Genomic DNA, 20,939 nt, shown 5'->3' with positions numbered 1-20,939 from the left:
TTGCTTTCAGTGTGAGAAGAAGCCTTGTACTTCTCTAGAAGCAGAGTTGTAAGTAAGGGTAGTGATTTCAATCCACCCTTGAATATTTGTAAACACCGAGAGAAGGAAATTGATATTTGAATAGATTTTGACTTTATGTATATGTACTAATGGTTTAAATTCGCATATAGATGGGCAGGAAACAGATGTAAGTGAACTGATATTTTCTCCTTCGCTAGTTCTAATCAGTCCCAATCATTTGTGGCCAGACCACATCTTGTTCTGATTAGAGGAATAGCTTAAAGCAGCTTTTACCCCTTGCATCTGCTAGCGTGGCCAGAGGTAAACGTTCCAGCATGCCTCCAGCTGCTGATGTGGAGGAGGGGTGTCATAAAATAGGGGCACATTATCTGTGTCCTTTTCAGCAACCTCTGGCTGCTCACGATCTTCAGACCCGGCCCAGCTTGCAGACATCTGGAAGCACCAGAAAACACAAAATAGCAGTGCGCATCAAGACATACTTGTATACAGTAACTAACAAAATTTGAAGTTTTTGACCTATTACAGCTTCCCTCCCCCTTGGTATCTTGAAAATACACCCAACTTGCACAACTTGTATTTTGGAAGCTGCTGAAATAGAGCATAGTTTAAAGCATCTTCTGTATGCAAGTCGCATTTGTACGTTATCTGCTCTAAGATAAGTAAATGCGATGGGTGCCACACAGAACTTAATTGCTGTTGGTCTTTGGTGTCAGGATAAAGAGAAAATTATGAAGACCTCCCCCCCACCCCATGGCTAGAAGAAAGTAGGCCTCTGTGTTAAAATTTTACACCTAGATAAAATGTGACGCCCTAGCTATTATCTGGCTAGCTTCTTTAGACACTGTTCATTCTTAAGTTTCTCTTGTCTTTTCAGAATTCTAAAAAGTGCCTTAAAAACAATTGATTCAGAGACACAACATTCCACACGCTTCCTCTGAATCTTACCCCCTTCTCTTCTGCTGTCATAATTATTTAACGCCTACTTTCTTATTTCTTTTACTGTACTTGATTGATGCTGATCAAAAGTCTTGAAGGATAGCTTTAGAACTTCTGTCGGAAAAAGAATTCACCAAAGTTTCTTATGCTGAGACAGTCTTTTTGTTTGTACAAGGTCAGAGTAAGATACTTTCAGGCTTCATTCTGAACCCACCTTCTCAAAATCTGTAGGGGTTACACTTTTCAATAGGCTTGCAATTCAAGGTTGCTAATCTGTAATTAGATCAGAATTAAATCAAACATCTATTTTAAAAACAAACAAACAAACAAACTCTCTCTTCTGTCCCCTGTTCATTATGAAAAGAAGTATTGTATTCCTTAGAGGCTAAAAGAAGCAATTTTCTGCTGGGCCAAATCTCTTGCTCACAAAAGTATTCTTCTTAAACCAATACTTTTAATCAAGAAGCCAGTTTGCATGTCCATGTGGCTGTGAATCTGTATATGTCTAACACATTTCTCTCAATACAGGGAGCTTCTCTTTTATTGATGCTGAAGAACTATCTTGGTAAGGATGTCTTCCAAGCTGGCATTCAGATTTATTTGCATGACTACAGCTATAAGTCCACCCGTAGTGATGACTTATGGGATAGCATGACCAAGGTAAATGTCTTGGACAGAGGAGGGGAACTTGGGGAAGGTTGATTAGTTATACTACTTAAATAGCCGGTCTTCTTTGGCAGTTATGCCTTGAGTAACATCCGTTGTCCCTATCAGCATTAGTGCCTCGTAATGTGATAAAAGAATTCCAACCAGCATTTAAGTACGTAATAATTAGCAATTAATAATAAACACTGCACAAGTAGAATTCTGCCATTTTAAAAACAACAACAGAAAAATGTTCAGATTCTAAAACTGGATTTCCCCCCTGATTAGAAAAAGTTCTGTGTTCTCTCCATCTACCTTCTCTCTCACTTCAGACAATGTGTCTACATTGACTAAAAGTTTTGCAAACCACTTTCTTTTAAAAAAACAACCAAGGCAGCTTACAAAAAGGCTCACAACATTAAAGAAAACAAAGTGAATACAACCCAAAATAATCCTTTACGGATTTAAGAATGGGGCCAGGAAAATAAAAAAATCAGGCCTGATCTCTAAAGCAAAATTATGATGATGCCAGTAGTTAATCATTTTGGCTTGGGTATTTGAAAAAAAAATAAAAAGTTAAATTGAAACAGTTAAATTGTGGAACTCCCTGCCCCAGGATGTGGTGATGACTGCCAACTTGGAAGGCTTTAAGAGGGGACATGTTCATGGAGGATCGGGCTATTCATGGCTTCTAGTCAAAATGAATACTAGTCATAATGCATATGTATTCTCTACAGTCTAAATGAATACTAGTCATGATGCATACCTGTTCTCTACAGTGTCAGAGGAACATGCCCATTATATTAGGTGCTGTGAAAGACAGGCAGGATGCTGGTGCGGTTGTCTAATTTGTGGACTTCCTTGAGGCACCTGGTTGGCCACATTGTGAACAGACTGCTGGACTTGATGGGCCTTGGTCTGATCCAGCATGGCTTTTTTTATGTTCTTATGTCTCTATTTGCCCCCCCTCCCAAACACAGAGGTGGGGAAACCTGTAGCCTGAGTGAACAGGCATATTCATGCTGGAGAAGCTAGGCCTTTTGGTGCACTGGTGATGCACCAGAAGCCATTGATTGGATTTGTGTATATATATCTCTTTTTTTAACTGGAGTTTCCAAAGTGGCCCTCAACTCTTGCAAAAATATAAAAGATTTATCTGTCTTATCCACCCATTGTGTGTTTGTGTCTCTTGCCATGGACTGCATGGGCTTACAGATGATCTGCTATCCTGGGTCTTGAAGTGCAAAGTAGGTGCCAATATGAGTCATTGACTGCACTGTAAGTGTTGGTTTAGCTTGACTGCAGCAGATCATAGCATATATGAGAGAGAGAGAGCGCTCGCACAGTGGTTTCCAAAGATCTTTGAATCGGCAGTAATGAGCTTCGGGCAGCATGTCAGCTGACTGTAACAGGATACCTCTTCCCCTCCTCTCACTGCTGTTGCAGAGTTTGTGTACATGTCATTGATTCCTACCAGAGTCCTACACTGGAGGAGTCTGTAGCAGAGAGGAAGAAGCGTTATGTTACCGACCAGGCCTGTGTGCCCTCCTGCTGCACTCCGCATGGCCACTTTTTGAATGTGTCATATGTTGACCACCCCAGGCTCAGATAATACATTTGACTGAAGTAAAAAGAGGTCAAACCTTGAACATATTTGCTAAGATATGGCTTGAAGTCCTTGTTTCTCAGGTTTCACACTTGTTCATAACCCTTTTATACTTGTTTCAAATTTAATTGAACAGGGCTGGGACTTGAGAGAAGCTGAAAACTTACTAAGTTCAATATCTTGCAAGGAGAATAAGGTGATGCCCAAGTGAGATTCAAGTTCCTACTTTCATATGGAAATGAATCTACTGAATGGCAGAGTGTAGCTTATTTTAGAGTGAAGTTTCAAGGGCTGCAGATTTGCGTATGTGTATGCAACAATTCCCTTCTTTCTCTACTCAGAGGACAAGATGAAGGAAACACAGTTGGATCAGGCCCAGTTCTTCCCTTAGATTGCCTCTTGCTTCTTAGGCTATACCAGTGCATTGATGATTTAAACTTTCTGTGTGCAAGACGATGAGCAAGCATAACATTTGTACCTAACGCTGTTCATTCCAGAGAGAGAGAGCCGTGTTGGTCAGTTGTACCAAAAATCACCAAGAGTCCTGTGGCAATTTTTGTAGTTTTTAACATGTTGTCCATCTTTAACGGAGAAAAAGGAACCAGTGCATTGGTTTTACCATGTTATTTAGTTAAATTAGGGGTGGAAGTGTGGATTAGGTTCCTTGATACATCTTCTGAATTATTTTTCTCCCATAGGTCACAAATGGAACAGTGGATGTTAAAAAGGTTATGAAGACATGGACTCACCAGAAGGGATTTCCCTTAGTGACAGTTACAACAAAAGGAAAACAGATTTTTCTGAAGCAGCAGAGATTTATGCAGAATGTGGAACTAGAAAATCAGACCATACATTCGAGGTTTATTTCTTGTCCTCTTTTTTTTCATTTGTGTGTGTGTGTGTGTGTGTGTGTGTGTGTGTACGCGCTCATATGTATTTTCCATTCTGGTGTTTTAAGTCTTATCTGCTGACTACACTTTGGCTTCAGGAGGAAATAGTCCAGGGACTTCTCCTAGTAACAGATAGTAATAAATGGATTGAGATGTAGCTTTAAATACCAGGATGTATTTATTATGTGCGTTGAAACACATTCTCAGAGGCACTTGCCCAGGAAGGTGGGAGGGAACAGCTGGATGCGATGGAAGCCTGATGGGTAGTTTGGAGGGGGAAGGGTGATTGAAGAACTGCAGCTGCCTCGTTTTCTGACCTCATCACAGATCTGGTTAAAAATATAAGGAATAGGGAGGTACTTGACAGCATATAGGAAAGATGGGGCTTTAAGATGATCAGTCAAATGCATTGTGGGATTAGGTGATGGATTTCCATTGTCTGTGTAGGGGGGGTTGCGAATAATACCCTGCCGCTCTTTGCATAGACTCTGAGAATTTTTTTTTAATGGATGCCGCTATGGATTATGCCAAGATTACTTCTATATTGACATCTTGCTGTAGTTCTAGATGAATGTGTTCCATCTGGGCAATACCTGCAGGTTTCGCTTAGGTGGCATTAAGCGGGCCTTTTGGAACTCCCTTTCTAATGAGACCAGGGCCCTGCGGGATAGTAAAGCTTTCTGCGGTGCCTGTAAAACAGAGTTATTCCACCAGGCCTACGGTTAAGGGCAGCTATAACTTGTCATCTATGCTGGCCTCCTACCCCCCCCCCCATTTTATTGTTTCGTTTGTTTACAAAGTGATATATGGGGGGGGGGGGCTCTGGCTATTCACAGGCCCTGCAGTGGCCTTATGCTACAAATGGGTGCTACTTGTTTAATTTTGGAATTGGAATTTTACTGATTATAGATTGATGTTTGTGATTTTAGAATGATTTCAGTGTATTGTTGTGTTTGTTGTATGGATTGTTGGCTGTGAGCTGCCTTGCGCCCAGCTTTGGCTGGGGACCAAGGACAGGGTATAAAACTAACTAAATAAATACATTTTAAAGTACAAATATATCCAGTTTATCCCATTCAGAGATCAAGGATTAAATGTCATTTTGCGTTTTCAAAGCATCAAGCAAAAAATGCAACTAGCTTATGATTCTTTTTCTCTTCTAGGAAGTTGGAGGTCTCTTCTGCAGAGAAGAAATCTCTCTGATTTGCTGAATATAATAATAATAATGAGCTTTTATTTATTCCCCGCCCTCCCCAGGCCGGGCTCAGGGCGGCTATCAACACAATCAAACATAAATAGCACTTTCTTAAAATATATAAAACAATCTAACACAATTAAAATGGTCTAAAACATAATAAAACCCCTTAGCATGACTCCAACTTTGGCGCCTAGTTTCCCATGTAGGGAGTGATGATGTAGGGAGCACATATTATAAATCTGGACCTAGGACATATGGGGGAAGGAAAGGAAAGAAAACATGATACTGTGAACGTGCCCATAGTATCGATATATGAAAGCAAATGCCTAGGGAGATCACTGATCAACAGAGAGTGCATGCAGAACACCAGCGTGGTGTAGTGGTGAAGAGCGGTGGTTTGGAGTGGTGGACTCTGATCTGGAGAACTGGGTTGGTTTCCCCACTCCTCCACATGAGTGGCTAATCTGGTGAACCGGGTTGGTTTCCCCACTCCTCCACAAGAGGCCAGCTGGGTGACCTGGGGCTAGTCACACTCTCTCAGCCCCACCTACCTCACAGGGTGTCTGTTGTGGGGAGAGAAAGGGAAGGTGATTGTAAGCCGGTTTGATTCTCCCTTAAGTGATAGAGAAAGTTGGCATATAAAAACCAACTCTTCTCCTTCTTCTTGTCCTCCTCCTCCTCCTAAAAGCCTACCTATTTTTTGTTTTAAAGGACAGAAGCAGCAGCGGGGACTGAATTTGCTTCTCCCTGCCAGCCAGTCAGCCACTGGGGTTTTACCATAAAGAGGGCCCCAGGCACGCAGCCTTGCCTCCAGCTGGATTAGATGAGTGGAGAGCTACACGTGTAGTGCATTGGGGCAGCACATGTGTGTACAGTTTCCCATTCAGCTAACTAACATGTGTGCGGAAGTCTGCTTCTACGTCTGTAGTGTCTCCAAGCTGAGGTGACATTGTTTATGCAGATAGGAGATTACTATTACAGTAGCAAAGGAATCAAAAGAGCTAAGCTATGAGTGGTGAAGCATGGAGTCGAAGGGGAATTTTTTTTTCTTACACAACCCAAATTAAAAACCCAAGTGGCTGAAATGTGTTGCATTATTGTGCATTTAATACATTGGTGCTGGCCTTGGCAGTTGAACATTAGTAATACTTTAAAAGAAGCTCAGCAGGAACATACAGGTAGGAATGTGCTTTGTCTATACATGTCATTAGCTCTTTTGTGGCTTTCATGGCTCGCTTGGCTTTTGTGGTTGGGTGGTGTGCATTTACATGCTAGTGCCTTGCTTCTGTTAACACACTTCTTGTGGCAGTCTTTGTGAGTAGAAGCCAGTTGTACATTTGGTCCCATCATGTCACTAGGAATTGCCATTGCTGGGCTCATCACACCTTGAGTCACTATTTTGGGGGGGGCTATCAAGTCACAGATGAATTATGCCGACCCCATAGGGTTTTCAGGGCAAGAGTCATTGGGAGGCGGTTTGCCATTGCCCGCCTCTGCATCATGACACTGTTTTATTTTATTGCAACCCCACACCTGTCCCCAGCAAAGCCGGGCTCAGGGCGGCTTCCAACAACCAATACATACAATATAAATACAAAACAATACCGTACATACATTTAAAACTGTAGTTCCTAATCTAATATTGTAAAATTCCTGATATATAATTTTCAGATTAAAAGATAGTTCCCTATACTACATAGCCACATTATATAGATGGATTATCTTACATAGGTGAGGATTGGTCTGAAGATGGTAAAAGGTAGATGGGGGACAACCATCCCCACGAGCTTACAGGCCCAAAGAAGGACACAGGAAAGTAGGGAGATGAAAAATAGGGATGGGAAAGGAGGAGGGAAGGAAAGGAAAGGGAGAGGAAAGCAGGAAGGGGAAGTGAAAGAAAAAAGAGGGGGAAACTAAAGAAGGACAGGAGAAAAGGAAGAGAAGCCAGTTGATCTATATAACTGTTGCTGTCCTCAACTATATGCCTGGCGGAACATCTCCGTCTTACAGGCCCTATGGAACTGTGCTAAGTTAAGTCCTGCAGGGCATGGGTCTCATTAGACAGAGAGTTCCACCAGGCTGGGGCTAGGCCTGGTATTCCTTGGAGGTCTCCCATCCACATACTAGCCAGGGTCAGGGCTGAGAGTGTGTGACTGGCCCAAGGTCAGCCAGCAAGCTTCCATGGCGCAGGTGGGGATTTGAACCTGGGTTTCCCAGGTCCGAGTGCAACACCTTAACTACTGCACCATGCTGGCTCTCTAGTCTCACTAGCCACAGGATAATGACATGGTTTGCCCTGGGATTATAGGGCTAGCTTTTGTAACTGTGCCTTTTGTTTGAAGATTAATGTATGTAAGCTTGTACAACAGCAGAAGGTTGAAATATTAGCAGACTCTAATAGATTGTGAATACCATTGTACATAGTTTAGGTTTTACAATTCAACAGTAAATGACCTTTTTTCTTTCTTTAGTTATCTGTGGGATATACCTCTTTCCTACACCACCAGCAAAGGCACTTTTTTCTTCCCTTCCACCACACATTTACTGGCCAACAAGTCAGGTATGTTGTGTTAAATGCCTCTTGAGTTTACCATACGTCCAGACAGTAAATGCAGGTGAAATATTAGCCTTCTGGAAAGTGTTCACAATATTTCAAAAGCGTTGTTGCAGATATGTGGTAACTAATGTTAAGTTGAGTGAGGGTTTTATTTCAATTGGCTGACCTTAGTTTTTATTAATGTAAAGAAGCTGCCTTGAGCTTGTTCTAAGGATTGGTGTATACAACCATCAGAAAAGTGATTAAATTCCACAAATGTTGAAGCCACAGTGGGGAAAATTGTTCTTTTGTGTTTTTCTTTTTTTTGAGGGGGGAGCAATTTTCAGAAAAATGGAAATATATGCAATTCTTGCTTTTGCTTTCAAGCGTATAATTCTTTTAGAGGTTGAACATAAAATGCATCATTGCCAACTTGTAACATATAAAATTGTACTATTTGGCATATTTATGGAATTTAAAATTATAACTATTTTCTTTTTCTATAACAAAAATTACATTTATACCCAGTACTTGAGAAGGAGTTGCAAACTGCTGTACCCTATGTCACTTTAACACATCTATTTGGCTTAAATTTTGCCATCTGAGAAGTAGGAAAAATAAACAATGATGGTAGAAAGCAAATTATGTAGTAAACAAAAGAAAGTGCATTTGAACAGAAACTCTCTCATAGAGTCACAATAGGTAAGACTACCAGCATATTTGGATATTAAGCTAAACTTTATAACAGTGAAAATACTGGACACTTTAATAATGTATTGTAATTCAATATCATTCAATTGTAGCATATTAATTGTTGCCAAAATTATTTACATTTAAACATCATTCTTGCAATTCTATTTGTCTACAGCATTTTCTTCCAGTGCTCACCCAAACTTTCCAGTTTTACCATTGGAGAAATTGAACCAAACCTTAGACTTTTTCATGGTGTGCATTTAAGTATAAAAGCCTTGCTTTAAGAAGGATGAAAAACCTTGCTTTGAGAAGTATTTTACTCATTCTAAAAGAGAAAATATTTCAGAGGCTTTTTTCCCAGCTCTTCTCTAAGTTTTCCAGGTTTTCTGCATAAAACCTGAAAAAAAGGGAAAAAATGTCCCGTTCCCCTCCCAGATTCTTCCATGGGGCGGGGGTTTCCTCTGGTTGTTACTATCTGGGTTCAAGTAGGCACCTGGGGCAGCAGGTGTAGTCCAAGGCACAATGCAAGGTCAAAACACAAGTGGTTAAAAGTCCACGCACCAAAACCGAAGGGCAAATCCAGAAAGCACAAGCCAGGTCACAGTCCAAGGTCAGAGGTAAATCCAAGAAACCAAGTCCAAATCCAGTCCAAGGTCTAAGGCACAGAGCAACAGCAGGTACACAAGGATTGGGGACAAGTTGCTTCTGTGCTGGTTCACCCTTTTCTAGGTGCCACTCATCACTGGCTGAACAGCCTCTGTGGCTGTCAGCCCTGATTCTGTGGTGACTCAAGCTCACAGGCTTGACCGGTGCCAGGCTGCCAACCGCGTGCTACGGCACCGCTCCTGTGCCTCCCTCCAAGCCTGCCTTATCCAGCATTCCAAAGGCTCTGGTGACTCTGGAGATGAGGCTGGTGGCTGCAGTGCTTCTGTTTCAGCCTGAGACTCCTCTTCTGCACTAGACAGAGGGCACTTTCACACATGCCAAATAATGCACTTTCAACCCACTTTGCAGTTGGATTTTACTGTGTGAAACAGCAAAATCCACTTGCAAACGATCGTTAAAGTGCATTGAAAGTGGATTGAAAGTGCATAATTTAGGATGTGTGAAAGCACCCAAAATCTCTACCTTGTCCAATAGGTATGCTTGTGGCCTCCAAGGACTGGGGCCAGCTTCCTCTGTCTCTTCCTCATGTGAGGAAGCATTGGCAGGTAGATTCATGACAGTTACCTGTCTTGGGTCTCACTTTGGTGTGTAGTCAAACAAAGGTGGGGAATCGATATTTTAATTCATATTATTTGATTATATATAGTTATTTAAAAATTTACCCTAACCTGAATAGCCCAGGCTAACCTGATCACATTAGTTCTCAGAAGCTAAGCAGGATTGCCCCTAGATAGTGCTTGGATGGGAGACCACCAAGGCAATGGCAAACAACCTGTTAGTCTCTTGCCCGGAAAGCCCTATGGTGTCGCTATAAGTCAGCTGGGACGGCACTTTCCACCTACTATCCTATAAAATATTTATATACCCACTTTTCTCCCAGTAATAAAAATGTGGTTCTGATTCTTTAGTTAAAATCAGACTTAAAATAATTAGTCTTCTAAGTTGGATAAAATGTTGCCAGTATTCTACTCTGAGTTCCAGATGCTCTTGATTTGTATGGTATTTTCCTATTGGCCCAGTAGTGTGTGTTACTGACTTGGCTGTTCCCAATTGTAAAATTCTAGAGCAAGAAAACTGATTTTTCCCCACTGTCTGTATGTTTCCTAACAGCTTGGCATGGTGGAGGATGGAAAAGAAACCTTTGTTTTTTGTAGTATAGCTTTTTATATTTTTAATTGGGTTCACTTCCAGTTTCTTCAGTACAGGTAGACTTTTAAAGCTTGTGACCTGAAAATATAACTAGCTCATCTAAAGTTAATAGTGTTGTTTTGTTGGAATACGCTAAAACTAAAGGGACTGCTATGATTCACAACTGGTTAGTGCGCTGTTCTTGCTTTGTTCATCTTTTCAAGATGAATATTTCCATGGCTTCCTTTTGATGTGTAGTCTATATAATCCTTCTGTTTGCCTGGAGTTATGTCCTTGAACGCACCAACCCTGCTTCACGGTAGAAATAAAAAGAGAGTTTGTAACAGAGAGCTTTCTGTAACCTGGCTGCTCTGTATATGAAAGAATGGGGCAACAGTGCCAGCTATGGAGATGCAAGTAATTCACTTCAGGACAGATACATTTTTATAATTGAAAACTGCTCCTGAGAAGATGAAAGCAGCGTGCATGAAAATATACATATGCTACTGCCAAAATTTTAGGCTGCTGAATAGTTGCGATGTTAAATAGATTAGTGAAAAGCAATAGATCAATTTTAAGGAGAAAAGACTGAAACGATGCTACCCCCAACAGATCTGGGGAAAGGATGCAAAAAGGGTGGGATTTGATTATTGCATAAAATGTATTGCTGGTAGTTAAGCTGACCATGAAATATATTTTGGTAGTGGTATTAATTATGGAAAGCTTCATACTAGGGTGGGATGTTTCTCGTTTTATGTTCTGTGGAGTGAAATACAAGATTGGATTCAGCACATTAATTTCCCCATCAAATGTGCTGAACTTCCTACATTTGGTTTTCTCTGGCCCATTAGGCAAATAAATAAAATGGAGTCTCTTTCCTGTTGTTTCCCTGGGTAGAGAAATATTCTTATGCCCAGAGGTCTTTTCTGTGCTGCTTAATAGCACAGAAAATCATCACGGTATTAATTGTGGTTGGCAGCCCAGCACCGGTCAACCTCTCTGCCTGTGAGCCAGAGTTGCCACAGGATCAGGGCTGACAGCAACAGAGGCTGTTCAGCCATTGATGAGTGGAATTGGACAAGCTCCCTGACAAAATCTAACCTTTATCAGGTTACACATAAGCATAGGGCTTTGGTGATGGGGGCCCCTCCCTGCAATATGGCTGATCCAGATGATGGTTGGTGAAAGGGCAGGCTTAGTAGTTCATGTAGCTGAATGGCCACTTTGGGACTGGGAATGTCATGCAGGAAAGCCACGCAGCTGTACAAGACAGCTTCTAGTTATGCCTGGGTTGATACTCTGAGATATTGAATTATTTTCTTGGTTATGGCTGACAGTTGTTCCAAGTTAGATCCTGTAGCTGCCCCTTTTTTTTCAGAAAAGGAAACAGACGACTTCTGGGGTGATTTTGGTGAAGAGTTCGTGCACTTACGAGCATTTAAAAACTTGTAAGGATGTTGGAAGACTGAAGCAAATGCTTTGTTTGTTTCCCTTTCTCTGTAGATATTATTACACTTAATGATACAGTGGGCTGGGTCAAGTTCAACGTCGAATCAAACGGCTACTATATTGTGCAATATGATGATAACGGATGGAAGGGTTTGATTCAGCTGCTGAAGGAAGATCCCGCTGCTCTGACTTCCAGTGACAGAGCCAACCTTATCCATAACATTTTCAGTCTAGCAGGGTAATTTTTTTAAACCACAGTTAGTATTGTAGCTGTTCACAGAACACAGATCTGTGCACATGGGCCGCAGAGAGGTGGTGATCTTTGAAAGGACATACTAAAGAGAAATACAGGGCCAAATTGTTATGCTGATATCACATGGACTCTAAAGTAACACATAAAGTAATCATGCCAAGTACTGCTGTTATTAAGGGACACTTTGTGGTAGCCTTAATGGCCGTTGCATAGATCTATGCAGATTCCCTCAGAAGGTCCACTGGAGGACTTGAGCACTGACTTGAGCTTTCAGAATCTGTAGTATGTTATTCCCTTGGGGTATTTTTAGTTCTGTGTTGTCTGTAGTTTACGTATTCATAGTATCACATCAGGTATGTTGTGCTAAATGCTAAAACCACAAAGGAGATACTGGACCAAAGATGTCATGCCACTGTGTCTAGCCAGGAGGCTTCCCCGCAAAACAGTGGAATTCTGGTTGATGTCAAACAAATTTGAGTGGATGCTTTATCTAAGAGGCAATTGGAGTAATATAGATGGCTCACTCCTTTAGAAATATAGAAAAGTTGAAGAAACCAAATGACCATGACTACTGAAAATGTAAGAGCCCCATAGATTGTTTCAAACAATGCTGCTTTTATTGATGAAGACAAGAGAACTGTAGTAAACAGATGCTGATCTCTACAAGAATCGTTTCAAATTAATCTTCTGTAAGCAGTGAAGCAAACATGAGTGAGCATCTTGGTCCATTTAGCCTTCTCCATTTATGGCTGCTAAGTCCAATTCAAACCATCTTGTTAACCCACAGAGGCATTTTTTTTTAAAGCGCCTCATCTTGCCCACATATAAGGACTAGGCTGTCAGATCCACTTGAAAAGTAAATAGTAATACAAGCGAAGGGAATAGCAAAAGGTCTGGCTTAGCACTGCCTTATTACATGGAAGCAAATGGTAGACTGTGAGGGATGCGGAACTGTGATTGGTAGATCTTAACAGCACTTGGGGCCTCATCAAAACAGTATCACTGAACATTTTGCTTCCAAGAAAAGCAAAGCTATTTCCCAGCAAAGAAGTGACATGGATAGCATAAACCTTCTTTTTAAAAATACTAAGGAAGGTATAATATATAATAATAACAAGAAATCACCATGATTTTAAAAACAGGCTGTCAGGCAATTTGTTCCCCATATTTGTTCCTTTTTAATTTCTTTCGAAAGGATCTCTCTTGATCAAGCAATTTGCTTCTGAGAGGAATCCCTTTAGGGGAATCTTGAAACTAATATTTTATCCGTTTCCATTCAGAAGAAAGTATGCCACTAACATCCTGTTGCAAAAGGGGCTATCACAAAATCCATTTGGACTAGTAACACATATTTTTACACTGTTCTGTCCCATTAGAAAGTGAATGCAAAGTTACTTAAAGTAAAAGGACTCTTATTGGTACCAAGGACTGGAGATTAATCAGAATGCTTGACCTAGTTTTTTTGTTTTTGTTTTCATGTCCTTTTAGGGTCGGACTGGTATCACTGGACAGGGCTTTTAATCTGATTGAGTATTTAGTGAAAGAAAACAGCACTGCTCCAATCACAGAAGCATTGTATCAAGTGAATCATATCTACAACCTAGTTGAAAAGCGGGGACTGCAAACACTTGCTGCAAAAATAGTGGTAAGTCCTTGGATGCTAGGCAGATACTAAAGAGTTACTACTGTATAGTAAGAAACATCCTAACTCTTACTATGCTACTATGGTATCAGCTCTAATTTCATAACAAGAAAAGTTGTATATATCAAGATATCTAACTTAACTAACAAGTTTTGCCACTTAGAAGTGTGTTGCGGGTTCAATAGATGTAAACACCATCTGCTTACAACTTCACCTCTAATTTCTTTTCATCTCTCATCTCTTTTCCATCTCATCTCTTTTCCCTCTGATCTTTATAGGGGACCCTAAATGCTTCCCTCAAGCTGGTCCTGTGTGCAGACAGTTGAGCGCCACTGTGTTCACGTTTTAAATTTTGAAATTAGTCATTTTAATTTTTCTGTATTTTATGATGTGTGTTGTTTTTTCTGAAATAATCCACTCTGAGCCTGGCTTTGGTGGGGGATAGAGGGTGGGCTATGAGTCCAAATATAAATAAATAAATAACACTTCAGGTTCCTAGAGAAAACTACCCCAGATGGATTACAAGCTTTTAGAACACAGTCACCGTACTAAATTTTGATAGTGAGGAATCTTGAACAAATCTTAACACTGTTCCAGTGCATGACAACATTGATATAGTCTTATAGAGCCAGCTTGGTGTAGTGGCTAAGAGTGGTGGTTTGGAGCGGTGGAGTCTGATCTGGAGAACCGGGTTTGATTCCTCACTCCTCCAAATGAGCTGCGGAGGCTAATCTGGTGAGCTAGATTTGTTTCCCCCACTCCTCCACACGAAGCCAGCTGGGTGACCTTGGGCTAGTCACTCTCTCTCAGCCTCACCTACCTCACAGGGTGTCTGTTGTGGGAAGGGGAAGGGAAGGTGATTGTAAGCCAGTTTGATTATGCCTTAAGTGGTAGAGAAAGTCAGCATATAACCAACTCTTCTTCTTTCTTTCTTTTGCTCTTGAAAAGTGGGATTGGGTTAAGCATCTCTGAATGCTTGTCCAAATAGTCTTGTATGACTTCAGGTATAAGCCCTAGGTGTCTGAATTAGCGTTTCATCCAACCAAATCCTCATTCAGTGATGTTCCTATTGGTACCAATTGAGCTCCAGAGTGAATATAACAGCGGGTCAATACTCTTCAGCCCAGCCATCTGGACTTTTAATGGGAATCGAACAGGAGGGAAGGAGTGCCTGAAGAGCTACCAGGATTGTAGATGTGAGTGGTAGAGGATTAGGAAGTGCTTTGGGGGTTTACAAATGGCATCCTTGTAATCATAACAGGGTATTTGTTAGTCTCTTGCCATGAAAACCCCAAAAGGGGTCGCCATAAGTCGGCTGCGACTTGACGGCAGTTTACACACACACACATTTGACCACTCGCCGCAAGGTGCCCTGACCTGGATGGCCCAGGCTAGCTTGATCTCGTCAGATCTCAGAAGCTACACAGGGTCAGCCCTGGTTAGTATTTGGATGGGAGACCACCAAGGAATACCATGGTTGCTGGGCAGAGGAAGGCACTGGCAAACCACCTCTGTTAGTCTCTTGCCATGAAAACCCCAAAAAGGGGTCGCCGTAAGTCGGCTGCGACTTGATGGCACATTACACACACACACACACACACACACACACACACACACACACACATACACATTTGACCACTCCCTGCAAGGTGATGCCCCTGTGGAATGAATCACATAGAATATTCTTTTGCGCTGCCCCCTTTATCAGAGAATCCCCCTTAAGTTTATCAACCCACTGTTTGCTAGTAGGGAGTGGCACCTGGTTGAGCGCAAGGTAGCTTTTCTTATGTCTACTCCGGATGTGGCCACAATTGACCATGTAGCCAAGTTTTTGCAGCAAGCAATGCAGATTCGTGAATGTTACTGTAAACGGGAACAGGTGAACCCTGTTGAATGAAATTGTATGATTACGTTCTCTGCAGATGTTTTTATGCTGATAAAGGTTTTGATATTGTAGTGCAACAGGGTATTTGCCGTCGTTCAGTGGTGTTTTTCCTTTGTGGTTTCTTAGAAAAAGGTGGAAAGCATACTTGGAGACAAGATAAAGAAACAAACATGGACAAACAGTGGGAGCCTCTCAGAACAAGAGCTGCAGTCAAGTCTGCTAACCTTCGCCTGTTCCCATAACTTGGGAAATTGCAGCATCACAGCCGCTGAGCTGTTTAATGAGTGGATGACCAATGGCACCAAAAGGTGAAAAAACAGATGTTTCTTTTTGAATAAAATATCCACTTTACCATGGCATCAAGAAAGCATTTCCCCTGTTACTTGGCCGCTATCAGAACAAGGCTGCTTCTCTACTTCTATATTGATATTGCATTGGATGTAGAAATGCTTATATTGATGTTTTCATCATGTGAGAAGCATCTCACCATGGTTTTCTTTATGCAGTTAATAAATGTGGCTGCTAACATCTGAATTAAGACTTGCAAAATGGTCAGTGTTTGCATGCTTGGGAATAAATCCCACTATAGGTCAACTTTCAGTGGATAAGAAACTTGGGGCTCCTATATCTTTAATAGTTGTACTGACAGAGGAATTATATGGAAGGAAGAAAAGCTGCCATTGCTTAGCCCCCCTCTTTTTTTTTGCTCAACTTTTAAAGGTATGGGAGTCCTTTTGCTCAACTTTTAAAGGTATGGACATTTGAGGCAGCCATTGCTGTTCCCAGACCCACTGTACATTTAATGTTGGGTTGTTTTCCTCCTGAGTGAACTATAACCTTAAATACTATATAGCCCTGCTTCCCAGTTACATTTGTATCTGATCAGTCTTATGATGTGAGTTTGTGTGGCTTACAAATAGCCCCAGGCTAGCCTGATCTCGTCAGATCTCAGAATCGAAGCAGGATTGGCCCTGGTTAGTATTTGGATGGGCGACCACCAAGGAATACCAGTGTCATGATGAGACAGGCAGTGGCAACCCCTCTGATTGTCTCTTGCGTTGAAAACCCTACGGGGTCACCATAAATCAGCTGTGACTTGATGGCACACTAAACACTTCTCTCAGATGGAGAGGAGTTATCACGCAGAGCATTTTTAGCTAAAATGCTTTGAAGTGGCTGTTCTTTTTAAACTGTTCTCATAAAGGTTTGTTCTCTCTGTGTAGTCTGCCAACAGATGTTATGAAGATCATATTCACAGCTGGAGCAAAAACTGAAATTGGCTGGCACTTCCTTTTGAAAATGTATTCCTCTTTGGTTTCTGAAGAAGAAAAGCTCAAAATCCTTGAAGCCCTAGCCAGCACAGATGATGTTGGAAATCTGATCAGGTATGAAGCCTCATGTAAACTAAAATACTAAGGATCATTCTAGCCAGCCATTGATTCTTCATATTGTGGACATTTTTCTTGTTTAACCATTTTGTTTGGTTGATCACTGCAGGACTATACATCAATATATCTAAGTCTCAGTGTGACCAGATCTGTGAGTACTTAAATCCAGAGACTGGAACCATGAACAGACAAGACAGATCTTTCTACAAATCTGAAAAGCACTTCAGGTTTGCAGAAAAATTTGAAATCTTAAAAAATAATAATAGGGGTATTAAACCTTCTAAAATAATAGAAGCCCTGCCTGTAGCTTTAAGAAATGAATGCTCTCAGTGGCGGTTGCTAAACAACCACAACTGTATTGCCACCCTTCCAGCCTTGGTTTCTGTCAGTAAAAGATGGGGGAGGGGGGCAGGGCCCTTTCCAAGGCTGTTTTGGTCATTGAGGGAGGACTTGTCCAGGCCAGGCCCACTAACAAACCCCTGATTTGCATGACTCACCAAAGTCCAGCTGCTTACTACTGTTCATAATCAGCCATCCCACAATAGCCACTGGTGGAAGTGTTCTTCTGATGGCAAACAAACTTTGGATCCAACCCAGATTTTTTTCTTCCTGTTTTCTTCTCTTACTGAATGCAGAAGGAATATGTGCAAGGAGGAGTGCAAGGCCAGGGAGGCAAATTCAGAGGTCACTTTAGCTCCAAACAGATAGTCTTTGCCTGTCCAAGTGTATGCAGGGGGGGGGATACCATCTTCTCACTCTGCATCCTTGCCACACCTGACTTCCGCAGCTCAGAGGTCCTGTCTGCAAGAGTGCATATAGGGACCAACGTATATAGGCTCCATATGTATGAAAGCACCTTGGAAAAATATTGGTCATGGATTGCACATATGTAGCATACCACACTGAGTGCACAGGCCCATGTAGGGAAGGGGGTGTTTGTCTAACACATGGAGGATGAGTGAAAGGGTGGAAGGGTGGAGCCAGTGGATGTGATTCCAGTCTTCCCTGCATACATTTGTACATATAAAGTGTCTTTGGAGGGTTAAAGTGAACCTCTGAAATTGCCTTTTATCTTCCACACCTGCACAGTCATTGGCATCCTGGCCTCAAGGAGCCCTGGGTTATGTCGTTTCCAGTGTTTTTCATATCCTTTGTAAAACACCGGGCACTGAGAGAACTGCATTTCATAAGGTTGTGACGCCTGAGATGCTGGTATTACAGCAGACTGCTTTCCATGCTGGAAAGGAACTGTTGTCAGGAGCATGACATTCACTTTGAAATGAGAAGTGGGAACTGCCAAAGTTCATATGCTGAGGTGTGTGACTAATTGGGAACACCACTAACTAGAAATAGTAATGCCAGTGAAGGACTTCTTCAGTGTCTCCGTGTAGGATTTTAATCAGGTCATTGGAATCTTGACCTGTGACCCCACAGAAGATAGAATCTAACTGTTAGGAAAAAAACTGTTAGATCATAGAAGGATCAGAATTTTGATGGGAATCTATCAGGTACAAAAGAAGAGAATGCTTTCCAGGTTGAATGAATGTTTTGACGGCTACTTGACATTCAGTCAAGGAAATTCCCCAATTTCAGTGCATTTGCACTGTACCCAGTTTAGATGACTCTTGTGGTGGATCTCTAAAAAGTCTCTATGGAGTTGACTTGGGCTGCTTTCCTTCCCTAGGTTGATGCAAACAAGCCTTGAAGGAATCCAAATTAGATCACAGGATCTTTCACTCATTATAAGAACTGTGAGCCAGACTTTGCCAGGGCACTTACTGGCCTGGGACTTTGTCAAAGAGAATTGGAAACAACTTATAAGGAAGTAAGACTCTTCTTGAGTTGTAGTGATAACTACTGTTTTACTCTGTATGGGTGGGTGGGAATACATACTCTACTTTCGTACCCAAACTATACAAAGAAGGGCAGGGTTTTTAAATGGAGAGGTGCTACTAATACTATTAAGTTGTCTACATCTTTAAACTAGTTCTTTAAACTAGTTTCTTGAATCTCCCAGCATTCTCTCGTGAAACTGTTTGGAGTTAACATCACTTACAGCTGTGGTAACTGGCCATCTTGTATACTCTTGAGTTTTACATAGAGGTACAGTCTTTTCTATATGTGTATCTGCTGATTAAGTTTTCACATCCAGCATCTGAACAAGTGATCTACCTCACTTACTAAAGTTTAATCTTTTGGCTCTTAAGGCCAAAACTCAATTTTGTTCTTTTTGTCTATTCTCTGAAACACTTGAGCGCTGCAACGTGTGTACATGGAGACTCTCTTGGTCATGGAAATGCAATATATGCTGACTGACCAGGAGCACACATGAACATATGAAGCTGCCTTATACTGATTCAGGCCCTTGGCCCACCAAAGCCAGTATTGTCTACTCAGACTTCCAGCAGCCCGCCAAGGCAGAGGTCTTTCACATCACCTACTACCTGTTCCTTTTAACTGGAGATACATGGGGTTGAACCTGGGACCTTCTGCATGCCAAGCAGAAGCTCAACAACTGAGCAGTAACCCCTCCCATTCACAGTGCATTGCTATCCGAGAGTCTGTTATTAGCTGCCAGGCATAATTCAAAGCATTGTGTCTGTTGTATGAAGCACGTAGGTGTTCTTGAAGGATATTCTCTGGCTTTGCTGTTGCCTGCCCTCCTGAGTTAGAAGAGTGTCCCATAGATCTTAGAGGGCATTTTATATAGTTTGGCCAGCTGGGATAAACCTCCTGCCGTTTTATTTATAAAATCGGTTGTTCCTGAATATTGTCACATACCATAAACCTTCAGTGGGTCAGGTGTCAATTAAATATTTTGAATAAATACTAGCTGATCTTTATTCATTCTCCTAAATTTCAGATTTCACAGTGGATCATTCACAATTCAGAATATTGTGACTTCAACAACTGGTCGGTTCTCAACAGAGGAACATTTGCGTGAGGTTTGTTGAACAAAGAATTTTCCCAATACTTTTTTTGGGGGAAGAAGTATTGTAATTGACATGGTTACAAGAGGATACATAGTAGGGGTCAAGATCCTGCACCGTGACATTATTTCAGCTTCTACTCTTGTCATCTTGTTAGTTTCTAACTTATGCACTATCTGAAATTTAGGAGGCTGCTGCTAAACTTGTTACTTGTGTAATAAGATGGTTATTTCAGTTATTCTGATTTTCAGTATTTAGTGTACTTGGCATTCAATTCTAAATGGAGGTTTTCCTCCCACTTATAAATATATCCTTTTTGGCTACCCAGGATACACTGGGAAAAGTTTGTTTGCTTTGTCCTGCCATATTTTTTTTTACATGTGTTTTGTTTCTGCAGGTGAAGTCGTTCTTTGAGTCTAAGTCGGAGGAGACCGCTCAACTCCGATGTGTCCAAGAAGCCATCGAGACAATTCAGCTGAATATCCAATGGATGGACATAAACTTGGTGAATCTGGAGAAACTGCTGCAGTAATGTCTTGCAGTGCCCTCAGAGCATATATTGGCCACTTGGAATGCTGCGACTCTTACTCTTTTTTTTTGCTTTTGCAAAAACCAGGGTTGGAAACAGGCAATGCAACTTTCTTTGCACTGTGAGAGGATTTTAGTTAGCTCAGGGTACATCTCTTCCGAAGCTGGCTCTCTTTTGAGTGGACTGGACGTTGTTGCTTTTTTAAGGGAGTAGTCATTCATTGACCCAGGCATCCATGCAAAAAGGAGACAGCTTTTAATATTGCTGCGTAGCTCCCTCCCATTTGCAGTCCAGTTCCATTTTCTAAAATTAGGAGAAAGACTGAACAAGAGCAACAAGGCAACAACTCCCCTGAGAGCTGCTTCCCTTTGTAGAGTGCTGTCTGATCTGCCTTCCATGTAGTTGGTAAATACTGTACTTGTTGTGGAGCACGTGAGGTTTTTTTATTATTATTTTTTAAGTACCATGATTCTAAATGGCTGCTAAAGCATATAAAATGGTGGGGGAAAGCTTGAAGTCCAATGTTCTTTTGGATTATTTTCCA

The 20,939-nt window shown here is 41.5% G+C and overlaps 1 protein-coding gene across 1 annotated transcript in view; it reads left to right on the top strand.

The window, feature by feature from the left end:
* The window catches only part of LOC130477041 (leucyl-cystinyl aminopeptidase-like), a 59,387-nt gene extending 38,796 nt beyond the window's left edge, over positions 1 to 20,591 (top strand). The window contains exons 9-18 of the mRNA XM_056849034.1: positions 1,486 to 1,617; positions 3,907 to 4,067; positions 7,768 to 7,856; positions 11,823 to 12,006; positions 13,510 to 13,666; positions 15,675 to 15,856; positions 16,772 to 16,933; positions 18,621 to 18,761; positions 19,800 to 19,881; positions 20,264 to 20,591. Of these exons, the coding sequence (XP_056705012.1) occupies positions 1,486 to 1,617; positions 3,907 to 4,067; positions 7,768 to 7,856; positions 11,823 to 12,006; positions 13,510 to 13,666; positions 15,675 to 15,856; positions 16,772 to 16,933; positions 18,621 to 18,761; positions 19,800 to 19,881; positions 20,264 to 20,398 (1,425 nt within the window). The 3' untranslated portion in view covers positions 20,399 to 20,591. The remainder of the gene's footprint in view (positions 1 to 1,485; positions 1,618 to 3,906; positions 4,068 to 7,767; positions 7,857 to 11,822; positions 12,007 to 13,509; positions 13,667 to 15,674; positions 15,857 to 16,771; positions 16,934 to 18,620; positions 18,762 to 19,799; positions 19,882 to 20,263) is intronic.
* The last annotated feature ends 348 nt before the right edge of the window (positions 20,592 to 20,939 follow it).

The sequence above is a fragment of the Euleptes europaea genome, chromosome 4 (genome assembly GCF_029931775.1).
Source record: "Euleptes europaea isolate rEulEur1 chromosome 4, rEulEur1.hap1, whole genome shotgun sequence".
Classification (NCBI taxonomy): domain Eukaryota; kingdom Metazoa; phylum Chordata; class Lepidosauria; order Squamata; family Sphaerodactylidae; genus Euleptes; species Euleptes europaea.
Note: the sequence above shows the minus strand (reverse complement) of the source record. Positions and strands in the feature narration are given on the sequence as shown.